The sequence below is a fragment of the Periplaneta americana genome, chromosome 13 (genome assembly GCF_040183065.1).
Source record: "Periplaneta americana isolate PAMFEO1 chromosome 13, P.americana_PAMFEO1_priV1, whole genome shotgun sequence".
Taxonomy (NCBI): domain Eukaryota; kingdom Metazoa; phylum Arthropoda; class Insecta; order Blattodea; family Blattidae; genus Periplaneta; species Periplaneta americana.
This window is the reverse complement of record NC_091129.1, coordinates 42516246-42538151: the sequence shown is the minus strand read 5'-3', so window position 1 is coordinate 42538151 and position 21906 is coordinate 42516246. Positions and strand designations below refer to the sequence as shown.

The 21906-nt window shown below is 36.6% G+C and overlaps 1 protein-coding gene across 1 annotated transcript in view; it reads right to left on the bottom strand.

Annotated features, from left to right (window-relative positions):
* Positions 1 to 2040: 2040 nt before the first annotated feature.
* The window catches only part of LOC138711620 (uncharacterized), an 81777-nt gene continuing 61911 nt past the window's right edge, over positions 2041 to 21906 (bottom strand). The window contains exons 4-5 of the mRNA XM_069842755.1: positions 8361 to 8504; positions 2041 to 2159 (exon numbers count right to left, since the gene is read on the bottom strand). Of these exons, the coding sequence (XP_069698856.1) occupies positions 2041 to 2159; positions 8361 to 8504 (263 nt within the window). The remainder of the gene's footprint in view (positions 2160 to 8360; positions 8505 to 21906) is intronic.

Genomic DNA, 21906 nt, shown 5'->3' with positions numbered 1-21906 from the left:
AAAGTAGAATTGCACACAAAATGTGCATTGAGAGTCTATAAATGGTGTTTCTTGCTGTAAGCTTTTAAGCTTTTCGTCCTTTTTTGGGCAGTATTCTAGATGGTATTGTTTGCATTTGCATCCGCACAGGGAACACACACAGTCTTCGTCCGGTTGGTGGAAACCTGGTTTCTTGCAGATCTTGTGATGGAAGCCGTGAATGGAGAATCGAGTTAGCACATGACGCTGTGGTTGGTCTGGGTTCGCCCATGCTCGATTTATCATTGCTTCTGTGGCGTAGAAGTCCATATCGATCTCGCTTCGCTTCCTTATTCTCTCTGCTAGGAGATCGTCATATTGTTCTGTTGCCAGCAGATGGTGCGATAGCCTCAGCTCTTCTATCAGAAATGGTTCCCGTGCCAGTTAGTATACAAGTCTACCCAGAGGGGGCCATTTTTGACACCCCAAGTACTCTTTTTAGGAACGTGGCTTTTACTTTCTCCAGTTGTTCTAGATCTTTCTTCTTCAGATATATCCATACTATTTGCAGGCCGTAGGCGAATATTCGAAAATTTTTTGTGGTGAATAGCTGTTTTGCTGCGTCCAGGGATAGTCTATTTATGAGTTTGATGTCATTGATGGCTCTTATGGCTGCGACTGATTTTTCCGCGATATGTTTGCTGAAGCACGTGCCCGTTGTTTGGAATTTTACTCCGAGGTATTTGTAGTGGCTTGATTGTTTCAATGGTTCTTGTCCGTAATACACCAGTTCATGTGTTGCCACTCTTCCTCCTTTTCTGAAGACCATCTGCAAAGTCTTGCTTTTGTTTATGCGTAGTGCGTTTTCTTCTGTCCATGCTATGAGGGTGTTGAAACTTTCTTGTAGATCTCTATGTTTCGTCACGCATAGGACCATATCATCTGAGTACAAGTATATGGTAGCTTTACAGTTTGCTATTTTTAGCGCTTGGACGACATCTGCCGTGGTGATATTGAATAGCAGAGGGCTTATTGGATCACCTTGGAGGACTCCATTCGTTTGAACTATAGGTGTCGATGTCGTTACGTTGTCGTCTATGGTCACCCTGTTGACTGTCATAATACACCTGATGATGTGGGTCAGGTAGTTGTCTCCAATTATCGTTTCGAGCTTCTTCATTATGATCTGTCTGTCGAGCAGATCGAAGGCTTTTTTGAAATCGATAAATATTGTATATAGTTTCCCTTTGGGATGTCTGAGTGCCACTTGGATGTCGGACAACAGGTTGTTTATGGCATGCAAGGTGGCTCTCCCCTTCCTGGGATCCTTTTGTCTGTCAGGTCGTATAGCCTCTTTGTCAGAACTTTTGAGAAGACTTTGAATAGTGGATTCTCCAGCGCTATGCCTCTGTAAGCATCTGGCAAGGATGTAGCACCTTTGCCTTTATAAAGAACTTTGATGGTGGAGTGTCTCCACTTTTCCAGAATGGTGCCGTATTCCAGGCATTTGTTGAATAGCTGAGTCCATGTCTGGATTAGGTGCGGTGCTGCCAGTTTAAGGTGCTCGTTTGCAATGCCGTCCGACCCTGCTGCTTTTCTAGTTTTTGTTCCCATTATAGCAGCTAATATCTCTTGCTCCGTTATTTTTGGGAATATTGGGTGGTGATTGCTTTGTACCGGCAGCGCTGCATCGCTTCTACTCTGGTTCAGAATCTCACGAAAGTGGTCTACCCAAATCTGCATTTGTATCATGTTTGGAAAGGAGGGTCTTGTTGTCTTGAGGGCCGTAAAAGGACCGTCCATTGCAAATTTGATCAGTTGTTGCGCTTCCTTTTCAAGATGGCTCGCCCTTTTTTCTCTCAGTAGTTTCTTGTAATGTCTTCTTTTTTCGTTATATTGCTTCAAGATTTCTGTATTTGATGAGTTCCTTGCTCTGTGTAGGAGTTTGACTTTCTGCCTTTCTTCATAGCACACTCTGTCAAACCAGGCTTGAGATTTCCTCTTCGGGAGTTATTGAGTTATTATACCTAGTAACAATAGGTCTATAAGTTTGCAATAATGATGTATCGTAACACTTGGTTTTCACTCACATCCTTGTTGACAGTCATTCCAGGATGCAGAGTTTGGTGTGAGATTTGTGGCAGAAGTCTCTAAACCTCTAAAGGCATGGCTACGACCTTGACTCGGAAACTTGAGGGGGACTAGAGAGGAGATATCAATTCACTAAATCTCAGTATGAAACAAGGCTAGACTTCCGCCACAACAATATGTTGCGCTATATTGGTGTTCTGGGGGTGATGATGGTCGCCTTCTCGTGGTGCCCCCTGAACTATGTTTAATGAACATAGAAAAAAACGACCATCCAACATGCTCAAATGACAAATACAATCCGAAGTAAAATATTCCGGAGGTGAAAAAGTCTCCTCATTTGGATCTCCGGATGGGGATTATTTTAGCATCACATAACAAGACAAAACACAATATAATTCTACCTCAGCTGAAGGTCTTACAGTGGAATGCTGGAGGCCTTAATCAAACCAAGAAAACTGAAATACATAAAATTCTAATAGATAAAGACATTGATATGTTTGCAATAATGGAAGCCAATGTTACAGCTCAAAAATTACAGTTCTTTGTTTTCAAGAACTACAATACATTTCTACAACCTAAAGCAAGACAAAGAACTAGTGGCATACTAGTTGGCATCAAAAGAGGAATAACTTCAACCTTTAACATTGTTAAACAAATGACTAAGGAAGACAAATCTGAAGTAACGAATATATTATGCAAATCTGTCTTTCAGGTAGAAGCTCCCTGTGAAGCAGGCTTGAATAATATATTTGTTGCTGTCAGGGGCGTATTTTGTGGACTACCGGGGCTACCGGCGGTAGCCCAAGGAAATTACAAAAGAAAAAGTTTATAATATAACATAATGTAATAATTTTGTAATATTAGTTTTACCACAGTAATTAAAATTAAAGCAATTGTTAGATTTATATGCACTCTCTGCTCTCGAAAAGAAACAAGTTGTCAAGGTGGCATCACTGCAGAAACCGCTGCTACGAGGGTTAGCCTGTGACCGTTCCGCTCACGCTGTCCTGTCGCACAACTGCCTGTCCCCCGCTACCTGTTTCTATCGTGCAGTGTAGGCCGGGTGAGTTGCCGCTCTCGTGATCGGTTTCTTCGCAGGTGCGAAGCAACAATAGGCTTAGTACGCTAGCTCATGAATGTGATTGTGTTCTTGCAGTTCAGTATTTTAAATTTGTGATTTGTTCGAGTGTCTAAGAGTTATATTAATTGTGAATTATGAAGTTTTTAATTTCCCAATTAAGTGATATTGTGAAAAATATGACAGAACAAGTTTCTGGAGAGGTTTGTGTTGAAAATGACTGTGTAATAGAAGGTTTAATAAAAGTGCCTTTTAACCGTCGTACATACAACGAGAAAGTTGAAATTGTGAAAATGGAAAGACCAACTCCTGAGTTAAATTTGTCCATGAACGTAAAAGAAAAACAGCGTGAGTACACACGCCATTTCACTTCAACATCATATGGTAAGTGGAATTGGTTGTGTGGTAGCTCTAAACTGTCTAAACTATTTTGCTGGCCATGTTTGTTATTTAGCCGCGAAACTAATGTGTGGTCAAAAGAGAAGTTTTCTAACATGAACTCCCTTTGAACGGCAGTCCTAAAACACGACAAATCAAGAGCTCATATTTGTAGTAGCATGAACTTTGCAAACTTTGGGAAGACAAGAATTGATTTACAGCTAGATAAGCAAAAAGCTCTACACATCAACCACACAATGCTCTTGTGAAAAGAAATCGGGAGATTTTACTGCGTCTTATTAACGCAGTCTACTTCCTAGGAAAACAAGAATTGGCTTTTCGGGATCATAATGAGAGTGTGGAATCAGACAATAGAAGAAATTATATTGAATATTTAAGTTCCTTAAGTGAATTTGACCATTTACTGGCCAATCATCTTGAGAGTTCAACAGTATTTCGTGGTACTTCTCCCGCAATTCAGAATTACTTAATATTTGCTATAAGTGGGGTTATGATAAAGAACATAAAATCTGAAATAGAGGAAGCACCTTTTGTGGCCATTGTTGTTGATGACAAGTGATCAGAGTCAATTGTCCACTGTTTTAAGATATGTCGACAGTACTGCCAATGTTCAAGAACGGTTTATAGGATTCACAAATGTCAGTTCGGACAAAACTGCTGCTGCTTTGTTTCAGCATGTGGAAGGTGTTATAGCAGAATAGCTACAATGTCGGCAATAAGTTAATTGCACAGACTTACGATGGTGCTTCAGTTATGGCGGGAAATATTAATGGCTTAAAAACGAAAGTTCAAGAAAAGTATCCTCAAGCACTATTTGTCCATAGTTACAGCCATGTTCTCAATTTAGTTTTGCAACAAACTATTTCATCCATCCCAGAATGCCGCATTTTTTTCAAAACACAGTCGGGTTTAGCTGCATTTTTCTCATCATCTCCTAAAAGATCAGGAAAACTCAAGGAATTTATGAAAAAGAAACTCCCAAAAATAGCACCAACTAGATGGAATTTTACATCTCGGCTTGTAAATACAGTAAAGGAATACAGAGAACAACTGACTGCTTTCTTTGAAAATATCATTTGTAATGACTCTGAAGAAAACTGGGATGATGATGATGTAATTGTGCAGGCTCAAGGATATTTGTATTTTTTCACACAGTTTCAGAATATATTTCTTCTTGAAGTCTATGCTAGAGTGTTCGCACATACAGATGTGCTCTACAATATTCTTCAGACAAAAAGTATAGACATAGCATACTGCTTGCAAGAGGTATCAAAGTTAAAAAATACTATATCCGAGTTCAGACGTAGTGGGTTTCCGTCCATATGGAGTAATATGGAAAATGAAAATTCTTCAGCCAATACAATGGAACCACCATTAAAGCGAAGAAAAGGAGATGATGAATTGAAATACAGGCAGCTGTACTACAGCATACTAGATCGTATGCACATGGAAATTACTGACAGATTTTCTGGTTATGGAAAGCTTATAGATTCTCAAAAATTTTTTGCTTATAGAGAAAACTTCCCGAATGAGGCACTAAACAAATTATTTCAGTCCTATAACAGTCACTTTGATCAAGTACGTTTGAAAAATAAATTAAGCGTAATATATTCAGCAGAAGTCTTTGATTTTTCGAACAAACCTATCCACGAAATATTATCTGCCATATATGAAAACCAGCTGAACCAAGTTATTCCTGAAGTCCTTAAATTGGCAACATTAATTGTGACAATACCAGCTACGTCAGCATTGGTAGAAAGAACATTTTCTGTGTTGAAGCGAATAAAATCCTACTGTAGATCAACTCATACACAAGAACGTTTATCCGGCTTGGCACTGATGTCCATTGAAAAGTCATTTCTACAGAAACTTCGCAAGTGGCCCAACTGTAATTTCAATGACGAAGTCATCAAAGTATTTTCGTCCCAATCAAGACGTCTGGAATTCACATATAAATAGGTAAGGAATTTTATTATAGGGATTTTAAAATATATTTTGTGTAATAATAGGGTCAGTGGTAGCCCAGACCCTTAAACCAGTATACGCCACTGGTTGCTGTAGGTATGTTAACAGAAAGCCACAATTTAAGTCACACAGAATTGTGTGCACTCAAAGTTGGGTTTCTGGCGTCTTGTCAAACCATTTGAGTTGTGTGGACTTAAAGGGAAGAATTGTGACGGTGTCTTGTATAGTTCCTGGAGTAGCTCAATCGGTAGAGCATTAATGCGCTAAGCGAAGGGTCCCAGGATCGATACCTGGCCCAGGAAAAATTTTTCCTTTGAAATTATTCACAAATCTGAAATTTGTAAAATAGAACTTCGGATAAATAACACTTCAAAATGTATAGCATATATAACCCCCTAATAACAAACCCAATTTGGACAATATAGTAGTTACACCAAAGACTCTCATAATTGGAGACTTCAGTGGTCATTCTAAAGAATGGGGATATTTAGGCATCAATTCTGTTGGCCATTCAATAGAAGATTTTCTTAACACCCAATCAATCCAATTATTATTCAACCCAGAAGACCCTCCAACATATCTTCATTCCCATGGAACATCTAATCCAGATTTAACTCTAATATCTTCAGACATATATAACAAGGCAAGCAGGAAAGTTCTGGAAGACCCTGGACTTGGCCACAAAATCATTGCTACTTCTATTTTACTACATCAGAAACCTACAAACAAATCTTATAACAGATGTTCTTGGAATTTTAAAAAATCCAATTGGACTAAATTTAGAGAAGATCTAGAAAATAACCTCTCCATTAATATGAACGAATCCCCAGACAAATGTAACGACATAATTTGTGCAACTATGCTAAAAGCAGCAAAGAAATGGGTGCCCCGAGGAAAGATCCCAAACTACAAACCTTTCTGGACAAAAGATTTAGAAACATTAAAGAAAGATTATTACAAAACAAAATTATTTCACACATAACAATAAATATTATACACAAACTGAAGGATTACCAATGGGTTCACCTATATCAAGTATATTAGCTGAAATCTTCATTCATAATATAGAACAAACACACATACTAAACACTGACAACAACAAACACGCAGAGAGAATAATGTACTGGCATCGATATGTAGATGACATAATAGTCCTATATAATGGAAACAAAAGACAAATAGAAAACCTACATCAACAACTCAACAAAATACATCTCAAATTAAAGTATACAATAGAAACAGAACATAACCAAGCTATAAATTTCTTAGACATCACCATAACCAAAACAAATAATAGACATGAATTCAAAATATACAGGAAACCACAACTACAACACACATACAGAATTCATCGAACTATCCTATACAACATAAACATGCAGCTTTCCATACAATGACATACAGATTAATATTTAACATACCTATGAACAATGACAACTATACTGAAGAACTAAACACAATAAAATATATAGCACAAGACAATGGATATAATCCTAACATGATAGATACACTAATAAGAAAGACAAAACAAAAACAGAACAAACCAACACAAACACCGCGTGAGAATAAATACATAACATTAACATATCACAATATCAATACTTACAAAATTGCAACTTCATTCAGAAAACTAAAACACAAGATAGCATAGGTACAAAACAAAAACACAACACAGAAATATCTAAATAATCACATCAAACATTCAAATAAATATAATTCAACTGGGGCTTACAAACTAAAATGCAATAGTTGTCCACATTTTTACATAGGACAGACAGGAAGAAAGTGCATATGTAGTAGAAAGTCATAACTTATTATTTTCACAAAGTTCACTTTTTAAACAAGAGCTCAGCACTTTTAAGATAACAAAGAATCAGTTTAAAATATTCACAGACATATCTGTAACACTTTCTGTGATAAGGGTACTTAAAGATGGTGAATTTAACACTGGTAATACAAGGTCTCTAATCTTACCTTAATGGATAGATAAATAAGTGAACTAACAAAGTAAAGAACAGAGGAAGGACTGAAGGAACGAATTAATATATAAACAAGTAGCTTGATGATCAGTCAGTTGGTAACAAATTTGGTTATGGTCATTCCAACCATCATGGATTCTATGAGTCTGGCAGTTAAAAGAATTCTGTGTATGAGACAGAAGTATCTCTTAACACCGAATTCGTTACCTACAATGATGCGTTCATGGTTGAAAATGATGACTGATAGAGCTACATTTGACGTGGGCAAGAAATGAGACAAGTAAATTTTTCGTGGAACTCTAGTAGTCAATAAAGAAATTAATGTAAAAATATATGAAGGGTTCACAACCAGAGTGGACCAAGTCCTTCTGGAATAATTTTGAGAAACTGAGTCTTAAAAGTACCTGACTCATGCTTAGCAACCTTCACTTTCCATAGGAAATGCTGCCCTCTCTGGAGTAACAAATGAGTTATTGACTTAGTTTGTTAAGGCAATGAATAAATCTAAGTTTTCTTCATCTGAGATTGCATTAATCCACAAACTGACCACTGGTAGACTTGATCCACTCTGGTTGTGAGCTCCTCATATATGACAGAAAGAATTGAATGAGGAATTTGAAAAAGGGACCAAGTCCATATTTTTTGTAAATTGAGTTTATGCCCATTTCTGGGTCTCCATACACTCTTCTTGGATTTCAGCATTAAAAGGAACGAAGTCCTTTAGAATGTACACATTTAAATTGTGTATCAACATGTTTGGACTGTTATATATCCAGATCCATACAAAAGGTTTTTTGTCGTTTTCTTCAAATTTACTTTTCCAGACTTAGTCCCTTTTGAAAATTCCTGATTCAATTATAAAATAGAATTCGAAGGCACAATTAGCTCACCGGATTGTATCGCCACAGCTGATTTCCCTGCATGCCATGACAGGGGAATAAGTTCACTGCAGCCTTGTTCTGTACATCTGACACGTCCCAACACATGGTGCGGCCCTTGGGACGTATGTCTTTGTGCCATGTCAGTATGAAATTCTGTGCAAAACAACCACATCACATTTTCAATGCTCTATTATCATTTACCACTCTGTCATCACCTCAATGTCTCTGAATATTGTCAGTCTTTTAAATGAGACATTACACAACAATTACAATTACTGAAATTTGATTGTTTTAGTCCTTGGCCCACAGTTTTTAAGTTTCAACAAAATTTCTTTCACGATTATGAAGGGGTTTTCCAAGAAACCGTGTCTCAAGTAGGTGAGCCTCTGAAGAGAAAAAATATCAACTATAAACGCATTATTGCGAAGTGTTTGATAATATTGATAACCACTTGGATGTAAGATTTCAAGATTATTCTAAACTGAAATTTTTAAATTTATTGTCGCCTCAAAATTATGAAAAATATACTAACCAATTCCCAGAAAGTTGCTTTCAAAATCTCATAGATACATATGGAAAATTTTTCGACATCATTCGATTGAAAAATGAGCTGATTGTAGTGTACAGCAGTAAAGAGTTTAGAAATAAAACCATGAGTGAACTTGCAAAACTATTGAGTACTAATTCAATGCTGAAAAAAAGTTTTCAGCAGTTTAATGTGTTAGTGACATTACTGTGTACAGTCACAGAAGAAAAATCTGGCCGATGAGCAGCAAAACTCGTAATGTTACTTACGCCGGTTTTTTTGTAATTATCACAGTACAGAGTATCTAAGAGGGATACTGTTTACTCCCCCCAACGTTGCTGGTCTCGGAAGGAGAGGATTTCGGACTGTTTCTGTTCACATTCCATAAGGTTGAAACTCTTGTGTTCTTGTCGACATAGGCCTACAAAAATTTTCTTAGTAAGCATTGTAGTAGTAATTTTCAGATAAGTCAATATACAATACAATATAACATAAATATTTATTTGTTATTCAGTCTAAATGACTTATCAGTGTTTTAAAAAAAGATCAATAAAATGTATAAATATAAATATTCATTGAAGTTAAAGATTAAAATAATGCTAACGTTTTCGCCTATTACCACCTTTAGGCATTTGAGCAATATTTTATATTAGTTACTTACGATACATATATATTATAGAACGAATTGCATCATGAACAGCTCAACTTCCTGTTGAAAGTCATACCTGCATTCTACGTTTCAACCATCTGAAATTATTTCGACGTCCACTCAATATGAAGTTTAATATTGGAATCAATAAGAACCATAAGATTATATCATTATAATACATATAATTACATCAATAACGGCACATACCAGTAATTGGTAAAATTATACGATCAAATGTAAGCATTAATAAGACATTATAGAAGTAATCAATTTTTATTACAAGGTAATATTTTATTTTATTTGAATCCATTTTAAATCTACAATTTAATCTTTGTGTCCTATAGTTGTTTTAATTATTGTCGTAAATTTAAGTAGAGATGAGGATAATTAATTCAACTATCATACATATCAAAACAATAATTAACTCAACTATAGTTTATCATTTAATTTGCACAAATGATTTTAATCTGTTAGTTTTAAGATTGATTAATGTATATATTCAACAGCCATGCCTTTTATTGTAAATTAATGTATCACATGATATTGTTGGCTCAAGTGCCTGAAGATGCCAATAGGCGCAAAACGTTAGCATTATTTTAACCTCAACTTCAATGAATATATATTTTATAAATTTTATTGATCTTCTTTAAAACACTGATAAGTCATTTAGTCTGAATAAAAAATAAATATTTATGTTATATTATATTCTACAGAAATTTGTTATTTCATTGTTTTTACCATTGCGGGTATGAGGAATGTTACTGATTTCATTATCATCTCCTCTGTTCGTCTCTCTTTAGTCTATAGACCAGGGATGCTCAACCTTATGAATACTGCGGGCCAATATTTAAAAAAATATATTATTGGAGGGCCACAAACATCGTCCAATAATAAATTATTTACATAAATGTCTTGCTAATTAGTGATTATTGTAATTTATATTAATTAATAATACAGGTCTGTTCAAATATTTTTTTTTAATTTTAAGTTTGAAACTTTAGTATTGGGCACAGCTGCTATAGACATACTACATTTATGCAAATCTAGTCTTTCAGGTGAAGCTCCCTGTAAAGCAGAATTGAAATTATTCAAATCTGCTTTACAGGGAGCTTCACCTGAAAGACTAGATTTGCATAATATATACGTTACTGTGTACGTTAACAGAAAACCACAATTCCAAGTCACACAGAGCTTGTGTGCACTCGTTGTGGGTCTCTGGCGTTTCGTCAGCCCATGCGAGTTGTGTGGATATAAAGGGAAAGGTTGAGACGGTGTCGAGTGGAGTTCCCGGGTAGCTCAGTGGTAGAGCGCTGGTACGTTCAACCAGAGGTCCTGGGATCGATATCCGGCCCCGGAACAATTTCCCCTTGAAATTATTCATACTACATTTATTTATGGTTTATTCTTATTTTAATATCTTCCTGGCAAAACAGACTGCCAATATGACGAAGAGTAAACAAAATTGAGAAAGATACAATACATAGGAACTTCGTTCTAAGACGATATAGAAGTCAACAGTCAGATAAAGTAGAATAAATATAAATTGATTGAAGTAATCCAATACAAACGGTATAAGTGAACATTAAAATAAATTGAAATAAATATATATAAATTCCATGTATTGTGGGTCCCTATCACCACGGCATGGCGCGTCCTCAGGTTGCGGATAGAGGAGACGGCCTCCAGATATGGAGGGTAGCTGCGAATATATTGAATAAGCAGTCGTGGACAGCCGATAAGGGGTGGTCCTCCAGCTTGGGGGTTGGGCGAAGGGCTAACAACCCATCACCGTAAAAAACAGCTTGTTACGTATCCCTATAATAAGCCTCGGAATAGGACTGATTCTCTGGCACGACCACAGCAAAGGAATAAGGATTTGAGATTTGGCACTTGGAACGTAACTAGTCTTTATAGAACAGGAGGGGTAACATTAGTAGCAAAAGAACTAGCTAGATATAGAATAGACTTCGTAGGAGTACAAGAGGTTAGGTTAGATGGGAATGGCATATCACAAATAGGAGATTACTTGTTTTATTATGGGGAAGGAAACAATAATCACCAATTAGGAACAGGATTCTTTGTTCATAAAAGAATAAAATCAGCAGTAAAAAAGGTCGAATTTATCAGTGACAGGTTATCATATTTAGTACTTAAGGGTAGATGGTGCGACATCATAGTTATAAATGCTCACGCCCCTACAGAAGAGAAAGACGACCATATAAAGAATAACTTCTATGAGGAATTGGAACATACTTTTGATCAGTTCCCTAGATATCACATGAAAATTTTATTGGGGGATTTCAATGCTAAAGTAGGACGGGAGGATATTTTTAGACCAACTATTGGAAAAGAGAGCCTACACGCAATTAGTAGTGACAATGGAGTTAGATTAGTCAACTTTGCCACATCGAAAAATTTAATTGTCAAAAGTACAACATTCCCCCATAAGGATATACATAAATATACTTGGACTTCTCCAGATGGATTGACACACAACCAAATAGATCACATCTTGATAGATAAACGGAGACATACTAGTATAGTAGATATTCGAACTTTCAGGGGTGCAGACTGTAATTCTGACCATTATTTGGTGATTGGAGAATTAAGAGAAAGATTATCAGTAGCCAAGCGAGTAGAGCAACAAGTTAATATTACTAAATTCAATATTTTGAAATTAAAGGACGAGGAAGCTAAGCAAAATTATCAGGTCGAAATTTCGAATAGGTTTGCCACTTTAGAAAGTTCCGACGAAGTTGAGAAAGAATTAGATGTTAATAGCGTGTGGGAAAATATCAGAGATAGTATCAAAATTGCAGCTGAGCAGAGCATAGGTTATTATGAAACTAAGAAAAAGAAACCGTGGTTTGATGAAGATTGTTGCATGGTAGTAGAAAGAAGGAAACAGGCAAAATTGAAATTCTTACAGGATCCAGTTGAGGAGAAGAGAGATAATTATTTCAATGAAAGACGGGAAGCAAGTCGTACACTTAGGAATAAAAAGAGAGGTTACTTGAAGGAAAAACTGAATGAGGTAGAAACAAATAGTAAGAATAAAAACATTCGAGATTTATATAAGGGTATAAAGGAATTTAAGAACGGATATCAGCCAAGGGTAAACGTGATCAAGGATGAGAATGGTGACTTGCTTGCAGACTCTCCATCAATCCTAAACAGATGGAAAAACTATTTTGCGCAACTACTAAATGTACATAGGCCAAATAGAAATGATCGGGACGAAATTGAAATACAAACTGCTGAGCCATTTATACCCGAACCCACGCTTTCAGAAGTCGAAATTGCGATAGAAAATCTGAAAAAGTACAAGTCTCCAGGTATCGATCAAATTCCAGCAGAATTAATACAAGAGGGTGGGAGTGCATTATATAGCGAAATTTATAAACTTGTACTTGCTATTTGGGAAAAGGAAATTGTACCAGAACAATGGAAGGAGTCCATAATTGTACCTATTTTTAAAAAGGGGGACAAAACCAACTGTGGTAACTTTCGAGGAATATCACTTTTGTTGACGTCGTACAAAATTTTGTCCAATATTCTTTTGAGAAGATTAACTCCATACGTAGATGAAATTATTGGGGATCATCAGTGCGGTTTTCGGCGTAATAGATCGACTACTGATCAGATTTTTTGTATTCGACAGATAATGGAGAAAAAATGGGAGTATAGGGGTACAGTACATCAGTTATTCATAGATTTCAAAAAGGCTTATGACTCGGTTAAGAGGGAAGTATTATATGATATTCTTATTGAATTTGGTATTCCCAAGAAACTAGTTCGATTAATTAAAATGTGTCTCAGTGAAACATACAGCAGAGTCCGTATAGGTCAGTTTCTATCTGATGCTTTTCCAATTCACTGCGGGCTAAAGCAGGGAGATGCACTATCACCTTTACTTTTTAACTTCGCTCTAGAATATGCCATTAGGAAAGTTCAGGATAACAGGCAGGGTTTGGAATTGAACGGGTTACATCAGCTTCTTGTCTATGCGGATGACGTGAATATGTTAGGAGAAAATACACAAACGATTAGGGAAAACACGGAAATATTACTTGAAGCAAGTAGAGCGATCGGTTTGGAAGTAAATCCCGAAAAGACAAAGTATATGATTATGTCTCGTGACCAGAATATTGTACGAAATGGAAATATAAAAATTGGAGATTTATCCTTCGAAGAGGTGGAAAAATTCAAATATCTTGGAGCAACAGTAACAAATATAAATGACACTCGGGAGGAAATTAAACGCAGAATAAATATGGGAAATGCGTGTTATTATTCGGTTGAGAAGCTCTTATCATCCAGTCTGCTGTCCAAAAATCTGAAAGTTAGAATTTATAAAACAGTTATATTACCGGTTCTTCTGTATGGTTGTGAAACTTGGACTCTCACTCTGAGAGAGGAACATAGGTTCAGGGTGTTTGAGAATAAGGTGCTAAGGAAAATATTTGGGGCTAAGCGGGATGAAGTTACAGGAGAATGGAGAAAGTTACACAACACAGAACTGCACGCATTGTATTCTTCACCTGACATAATTAGGAACATAAAATCGAGACGTTTGAGATGGGCAGGGCATGTAGCACGTATGGGCGAATCCAGAAATGCATATAGAGTGTTAGTTGGGAGACCGGAGGGAAAAAGACCTTTAGGGAGGCCGAGACGTAGATGGGAGGATAATATTAAAATGGATTTGAGGGAGGTGGGGTATGATGATAGAGACTGGATTAATCTTGCACAGGATAGGGACCGCTGGCGGGCTTATGTGAGGGCGGCAATGAACCTTCGGGTTCCTTAAAAGCCATTTGTAAGTAAGTAAGTATATATAAATTAATTTAGGTAAACAATTAATAATAGTGACGAAAGAGGAACATAAATAGATTTGTTAATTAGAAATAATTTTTGTGCGATTTAAGGAAACGTTTGATTATATAAGCGGTTTACTATAACTCATTTATTTATTCTATTTTTAAACCTACAGTATTTACTTTAGTTCTGAAAATAAGGGAAAATATACATTCCTGAAGTAAAATAATTAATATTGAATGTTCTTTTTATCACAAATTAAAATGTTCTTCTTTCTATGTAGCTCTAGTGATATACAATAGTTTCCTTCTGAACTTAATACTCTGTCCAGAAACCATTGGCATTGTTCACTGTATCCATTCTTCTATGTACAGAATTAACAAGGTTGTGGATATATCTATCTGACAATGCAACATCATCCCAAGCATCTGAAACGAGATCCCACAATTCGTCCGTATACCTAGGACGCCGACCCTGTAGTTGTTCATTAACACCGCGTTACACTTCCGCCCCACATTTTCTATGGGATTTAAGTCAGGACTTTTTGGCACCCATGGAACCTCTACGACATCATCCCTGTGAATGTTGAACCACCGACACGGCAACATATGTGTGTACGGAAGAAAAGTCGTGTTGGAATTTTATTTTGTTTTCGGGCTGAAACACACGCACACTAGGTAGCATCACATTTTCCAGTATATTGGTGTACTGATGCCCATTCATATGCCCATGAATCCTCCATAGCGCGCCGCCACCATAACCAGAAATCCATCCCCACATCGACATGGACAAACGACCAATGAGTTGCCTCTGGACCACATATTCAGGGTCAAATCTCTTGGATTGTTTCGGTCGATATACTTGCACTGGCCTTGTGCTGTGGTTCATAAACACTTTCTCATTCGAAACGATGACCTCTTGCCATAGATAGTTGTAATGCATTTGGCAAAATGCGACACGATCAATTCGATGGTCTTCAGTCAGAACTTTACCGCCACTCTTCTCGGCACAATATTGGCACCATTGAGCCTTTTAGAAGCCGTTCTGTTGGAAGCAGGAAATCCCGTGTCGGCAACAAGCATTTTAGAAGTGTGAAATGGAAAGTGCCTCGAACGTTCTATTAACATAAGATCTTGTTGTGGTGTTGATGCCTTGGGTCTTCCGCTAAAAGGTTTACGAGTTACGTATCTTTGCTCTTGATACTGCGCTCACCATCTGGACGCTATTCTAGTCGCAACTCCATAGCGTTCTCCAGCTTGCGCCGCACTAAATCCGCCTTCCTCGATCAGTGCAATTACTTTGGCTTTGACGTCCATAGCTATCGAACTGAAAAACTAATGATGATTTTCGAAGTGGTTGTGGCTATTTATAGACAAAATCTGTTGGTAAAGATGGACAGGGTCACGTGTCTAGGACTCTAGAAAAAACACGAAGTAGGCTATACAGTGGTCATAAATCATAAACGTAGTATGCCTGTAGAGTGAAGACAGACGAACATAGGGGATGAAAATTACATTAACAACATTCTTCATATCCGCAATGACAAAACCAATGGCAAAACAACTTTCTATATGTCGACTAAAACACAACAAACATTGCAATTATACAAATACAGTATATTATAAACTTTAAACAAAACCATTCCGAACGTCAGTCTCTCGAAGCGTAGCAGCTATGAGGGGAAGTCAATAGTGTCCCTATTAGACATTCTGAACAGAAAGAGTCCGAAAGCCTCTCCTTCCTAGCCCAGGAACTTCGAAGGGAGGTAAACACTATCCCTCTTAGACACTCTGTACTGTGATAATCACAACAAAACCGGCATAAGTAACATTATGAGTTTTGCTGCTCATCGGCCAGATTTTTCTTCCGTGACTGTACAATTCCTGTGAGTACGTCTTTAGTAGAAAGGTCGTTTTCAATGCTGAAGAGAATCAAAAGCTACTCTCGAAATTCTACTGGAGAAGAGAGACTATCTCATGTTGGAATTATTCCAATTGAAGCATGCCTACTAGGAGAACTCAGGAAGAAAAAAAGAGTTCTTTGATGAGGTGGTTACCAAATTTGCTTCCCAGGAGAGAAGGATTGAATTTCAGTTCCGTTGATCTTACTGTGAGAAGTGCCAAGGGTGAGTTTAAAGCCAGAAGCTTGTTATTTTATATCAAATGTTATATAATGGTAGCTTTAAGAAATTTAAATTGATATTAGGTCTACTTATTTTAATATATGTTCTTTTAAATTATTATCAGTTGTGATTTTATCAAGGCAAGCCCCTTGATTTACTATTATTTATCTAACAATTATAATATTCAGTGCTTCGGCTGTCTGAATGGTCACCGCACGCCACTGTCCAAGTGTACAGTTTCATCACTTGGACAAAGACAAGCCCCTCCAACATACTTACAAATTGATCTAAGGGAGCATGCAAGGATTCCAACTCTGTGAATAGATTTGTGTGTTAAGAAACTTCCCAAACTATGATAAATATCTGGATCTAAAAAAAGAGCTAGACAGCAAGGAAGTAATATAATGAAACAAAACACATTAAAGAGATCTGGGCAAGTTGTTTGACATATGCAATGAAAGAGATTGGAAATAAGGAGGGCCAGATGTTTCTTGAAAAGCAAAGAGAAAAGTATTTTGAAGTAGCATGGAAGGTAGTGATCTCAAACAGCTGCAAAAGAAACCAAGAATGAATGAAGAGAGCTCGGTACGAAGAAGTGAAATCTGTGTGTGTCTAATGCCTACCCACTTCACTTGCGTGATTTTGCATACCGCGGATAGATGACAGGACTGTGATCCATTTTCAAGTTGCACACCACTTCGACAGACCACAATATGCATAATGTGTATCTGTTAAGAGTTACGTCGTGTATTAGAGTGAGTATATGTGTAAGTGTAGTGTAGGAAATGATGAGGACGATGACAAAGGTGAGGAAGAAAGAAAGGGGGAAACCCGGTGCTGACACATAGCCTACTCCTGTTGATAGCACCCAGGGGACCACCAGTCTTAATGTCCCCATCCGATGGGTGAATCTCTATCAACAGTGACATATGCCTTCTTTTCATATGCACGTGGAGAGATTTGGGATTTAATTCAGGCATACTGCTGCACAATTTATTGAGTAAAAGTTGTGCACCACCATCTCTCCTAGTCCCGAGGTAGAAATCTTACATGAAAATTTCTGAACCTGCTGAGAATCGAACCTGAGCCGGCTAGTTTGAAGGCAGTCGCATTACCACAGCACTAACTTGGTGGACATGAAGAAGTGAATTTATATCCATGAAAGGAAGAGCAACCGACCCTCTTCATCATGTTAATCACCTAGTACATCTGATATCAAGAATGCATATCGACTGTCTGAACCATTATCTTGATTTTCAACATTATTACTTGCTTCAAAGGTTCCCTCCTCACACCTAGCGTCCCTAACAACATATTCCAGTCACCTAAAGTAGTCAGTGCCTTGGATAGAGTCAGTCTTCCAGATTGTGCAACAGTATTTGTAGCTGGAGCCATTGCTGAGACACTAGATAACATTAGAGAGTGGAACAAAGCATCTATTGGTATCAAATACTCTCTAACATTAATACTGGACAGTTCACGATAAGAGAGGCGAATGACTCATCAGTGCTATCTAGCAGCAGGGAATGTTGACAGTGAGGATAACGTGGCACATAGCGCGGTAAACTGCATCTAACAAGAGTTTTGTACTTCAACACGTGGTGTAAGTCGTAAGGATTATTCTCATGGCTGTTCCACAACATGTCAGGGAAAGTGGAATTGTTTGTTCTGTGTTCTTCTGTAAAAACTATGCTTGGCAAAAAGATGCTAGATCGTTCTTCAGATTTCCGAAGTGAGTAGGTGAGTGAGTAGTCATGTAAATACAAGTAGTCTATTACTTTTCTGCCACAGGATGATGATGATTATTACAGTAGAGTCAGTAGATAACTTGTTCTGTGACCTTATCATGTGTTGTGGCTCTCACCAATGGGTATGGAGAAGGAAGATAATTAGTCTGAGATGAACTTTCGTGTCAGTAGATTCATATAATTTTAATCATGAAACAAACTCTCTTTCTGTTAGCTCATTCTTTTCCCACTTGCACGATTCACATGACAGGTCTCGTGTCCTCACCATCATCATCATCATATTATTATTATTATTATTATTATTATTATTATTATTATTATTACTGTTATTTGTTTTTGTCTTATAGATGTGCCATATGGGTAAATAAATGTAAAAGACAAGACCTAGACGAAACGTTTAAAATTAGAGGAACAGAGTATCTGTACAAAAATCACAGAATATGTTCAGACCACTTTAGATTATCGGACTTCAATAACCCTAATTTGAAAAGTCAGGAGTAAGTAAAAATAAGGTGTAATTGGAAAAGTACCGAAGTTTCAAATGAGTCATAGACCTGTTACTTTTTAATATATTTTTTTAATAACAGACTGAAGAGAACAGCTATTCCTTCACTGAATTTAACAGCGCCTTCTTCCGAAAATATGGGTCAAAGTACAATGAAAGAACCGCGAAGGTCCCCAAAGAAACGCATTAGACCTTCCATCGAGGAGGCGACAGGTTCTCCGATTCCAGACAGAAACGACGATAGTCCTCTACCAGGTACCTCATAATCAGATAGTACATTAGCAATAACATGTTCTCTGTGCTAAGTGAATCAGTTATTAAACTGCATAAAACTACTTTACTTCCATCATACCAAACACAATTTCTTTATAGTTTCTCCATACAAAATACTGAAAGTCATGACTTTTTCAAACTAAATAGACGCATATTGTGATACGCAACATAAAAATACGAATTATTGATTTTGTGAAGAAAGTGTGTGAACTCATGTTTTCTCATAAAAACTGATTCAGTTAGTTATTCAGAAAATATTATTTACCTAGCCCTAGACTTTCAAGACGTTATTAATATTTCACTAAATTAAGTCCCTGTTTATTTTTTAAGATGCAAGAAATCCTAAAAGGTCAAAGATGGCTCAAGATCTTCAGATAAAGACACTTTCTAAGAAATTGATTCCAGCTCAAAAGTTGGTATCTAAACACAAAAAAATTATTTCATCTCTTCGGGCGGAAGTGAGAGCTCTGAAGACAACCAGTTCAAATACTGATTTAATCAAAATTGTTTCTAATGATGAATTCATTATGTCGCAAGTGCGTTTAAAAAGAAAGAAAAAAATGGGAAGGCGGTATTCCAGTTACGATAAAAGTTTTGCATTGCACTCCATTATTGCTCACCTCAGGGCTACAGATTTTTAAGGAGAAAATTGTGTTTGCCAACAGTCAGATCTCTCCGAAATTGGCTTCATGGATTTGGTATAGGCCCCGGTATAAATCCCACCATTTTACAATTATTAAAAGTAAAGTCTGGAATGCTGCCACTAAATGAAAAGGTAGTAACAATTATTGTAGATGAAATGTATTTGAAGGAAAATATAACGTACAATGCTAAAGTGGACATTTTTTAGGGATTCATTGAATTGGGTATACACAGCCCTAACCAACAATCTCAAACTAATGTAAAAGATTCAGAGGTACCTCTTGCAAACCAAGCAATGGTTTTTATGATTCGAGGAATGTGTAAAAATTTTAAGCAAACCATTGGTTATTTTCTATCGAAAGATGCCATGCCTGCAGAGATTTTAAAATCACATCTGCTTGATGTAATAAATAAAATAAAAGATACGGGATTTATCCCTAAAGTGATTGTTTCAGACCAAGGATCGAACAACACTAAATCGAGAAGACTGCTTGGATGTAATGAAGTACAGCCTTATTTTGAACACGATGGTGAAAAAATTTATTTGTTTCATGATACACCACATTTGATTAAGAGCGTAAGGAATAATTTAAAACATTATAATTTTAAGCTATTTGATAAATTAATTAAGTGGGAATACCTAGAAAAACTTTATTTTATAGATAAAGATATGAATCCCCGACTTTGTCCTAAAGTAAAACTTAATCACTTGAATCTACCAGCATTCACACCGATGCGAGTGTGCCTTGCTACACAGTTATTAAGTCATTCTGTAGGAAAAGCTATGGCATCACTCATAAAATTCAGTTACCAGAGGAGGCTCAACCTACTGCAGACTTCATCCTGTTTATGGATAAAGCTTTTGATTGTTTTAACTCTTCTAGTTTCCAAACTAGTAAAGCCTTAAATAGGCCACTAAGTGAAAATTCCACACACTGGAATTTTTTTAATGAAATAGAAAAAAACATTTGGAAATATTCAGGTAATAAACAATAGGAAAATGAACCCAAGATGTATAAATGGCTGGCTAGAAAATTTACAATCTTTAAAACTGCTATGGAAAGAATTGCATTATAATTATGGATTTAAATTTTTAATAACAAGAAGATTAACACAAGGCTGCATAGAAAATCTCTCTTCTATTATTCGATCTAAAGGTGGAAACAACGTAACTCCAGACTAATCGAAGTTTAGAGCTACAATTCGGGCAACCATGACGAAACAATTCCTAAGTCCTCCTGAAACAAGCAACTGTGAAGCTGACGTTTCTTCTTTCTTACTCAAGAAAGAAGATATCGAGGCAGCTAAATTGAATTTTTGCAGTCCAGGCATTACAGATGTCTCTGATTTGGATGTAACTGTTGATGACAAAAATGTACAGCATACAAATGAAGAAACCGTGTTGCAAGAAAATGCAAGGGCTTATGTTGCAGGTTGGGTGTGTAGCAGAATAAATCACGAAATTTGTCGAAGAAATTTATCTTGTAAAGAAAACCCCAACAATGACGTAACAACGCACATCGCAAATAAAAAATACTGTAAAGATTCAAAAATTGTTTTTCCTAATGATGTTTCTCTAATGCTCAGCCAATTGTGTTCTGATGTTTTTAAAGAAATTTATCATGTTATTTATAAAACTAGAATTGGTGTAAAAAAAGAACTAGTTAAAATGGTAGTGCTCCCTGTTAACATGTCCATTTGCAGTGACTGTGCCAATGTCTTCATTGATAAATATTTCAATGTGTTAATAAATTGTTACAGCAAAAATAAAATGGACAACCATACAGCTAAAAAACAAAACAAGCGATGTATGAAAGCTGCTAAAGTCATGCACAACTAAATTTCATCAAATTTGAAAATATGAGAATTTATCAATTCATTTCTATTCTAATAACTTTGTAATTTGTTATTAATTAAAAATGTTATGAACAAAGTGACTCTAAAGTATACTATTTATTGCTTTGCAGCTTCTTATTGAACTCAAATGCACACCTCTCCTCTTTTCCTCACGTAATCCAGCACGGCGCACAGAGTGTGTGAACGTTTCAAGCCACTAGATGGCAGCATTGTTACTTTTCGCCGCCGCTTGCAATGCTAAACAGGGAAGCTTTCCAGTATTAATGTTAGAGAGTATTTGTTGGTATTCAAAGTCCACAAGCTTCTTACTCTACATAAGAAATATCCCAACCAAACTGTAGATAAGAAAGAACAATTATAGGCTATTATGGCATTTTGCCAACATCTTTGGTTTCTCTCTGAGCATCTAGTTGCT